The sequence below is a fragment of the Puntigrus tetrazona genome, chromosome 1 (assembly GCF_018831695.1).
Source record: "Puntigrus tetrazona isolate hp1 chromosome 1, ASM1883169v1, whole genome shotgun sequence".
Lineage (NCBI taxonomy): Eukaryota > Metazoa > Chordata > Actinopteri > Cypriniformes > Cyprinidae > Puntigrus > Puntigrus tetrazona.
Window position 1 is genome coordinate 2,781,144 of NC_056699.1, and position 1,296 is coordinate 2,782,439.

The window sequence follows — 1,296 nt, forward strand, 5'->3', positions numbered from 1 at the left end:
AAAATAAAATAAAATAAAATAAGATTTAATTAAATTAAATTAAATTAAATAGTTAAACACATCTTGCTTGTCTTTTTCCTGGACAAGCGGTACATTTAATTACACAAAATTCAAAAATACATAATTTATTATTATATCAGATCACCCTATAATGCCCTTTTTTGAGATTTACCAGAAATATCTGTTATATAACGCTAACTTATTAAAAGTATTTCTCATTTCCTTAAATGAATCTTTAACACTTTTATTAGCTGCCTTTGCAAGCACAACATTTCCTTCAAGAAATGCAGATCTAGTAACGTCTGCACCTTTTTGCAGCAAGGTGATTTTCACGCTATAGGTGAAAGTGCAGCTTGCAGCCTGCCATTATTCTTGTGTTCTACAGCGCGGGGCGACGCAAAAACGCTGACTTGTGATGCGCGCGCTGCAACTGAATGTTGCAAATGAAGTCATTCTGCACACAATGTTGGAGCTGCAGGGCATGTTAATGTGAACGTGAGAGGTGCTGATCCCGCTGAAGTCTCCTGATAGGGTCACGCTCGAGTCAACAGCTCCGTCACGTGACCGCAACTAATGCAACTAAATATTAAGGTTTCGTTAGAATCGGCTGGAGAAAATGCACTTGGAGGCGCGTGATCGTTTTTGCATAAATGATGACTTTTGTTTAATTTATTGCATTTTGCACTTCGCTTTTTAATCAAATATAGATTATATCAAATCACAGGCTCAAAAAAAAAGTGATCATTTATCATTTATGCGTTTGTTGAACCCCCGACTGCGAATATAATATTCTCGCCAAATGTCTGCGTGCTGATTTCCAGATACTTCCCTGAAGTTGTAAAAGACGGCCTGACGAACCAGCTCAACAACCCAGAGGTGGAAGTGGACATCACGAGACCGGACACCTTCATCAGACAGCAGATCATGACCCTGAGAGTGATGACCAACAAGCTGCGAAACGCTTACAACGGCAAAGACGTCTACTTCCAGGACTCCAGTGAGTCGCTTCCTTTAAAAAAAAAATAAAAAAGTGTCAGAAACATCAGTAAAAATATGCAGTGTGCAGTTTTCACTAAATAAGACTAAAAAGCAAATGCTGAAAATAACAATATAATGTCATTTTACCTGAAGTAACTAGACATTTTATAATACAAAACAATTTAACACACATTCAATATTATACAAATAAATATTTTTTTGTTTTTTATGTTTTTAAAAAGATTTATTTTTTTACAATGCATATACAATTTAGATTTATTGCATACATTTAATTGTCAGAAAACAAAAAATTATATA

General features: G+C 35.1%; 1 protein-coding gene across 1 annotated transcript in view; it reads left to right on the forward strand.

Moving 5' to 3' along the window:
• The window catches only part of LOC122328837 (glypican-6-like), a 24,102-nt gene extending 23,061 nt beyond the window's left edge, over positions 1-1,041 (forward strand). The window contains exon 8 of the mRNA XM_043224891.1: positions 822-1,041. Coding sequence (XP_043080826.1) covers positions 822-1,026 — 205 coding nt within the window. The 3' untranslated portion in view covers positions 1,027-1,041. The remainder of the gene's footprint in view (positions 1-821) is intronic.
• Positions 1,042-1,296: the final 255 nt, after the last annotated feature.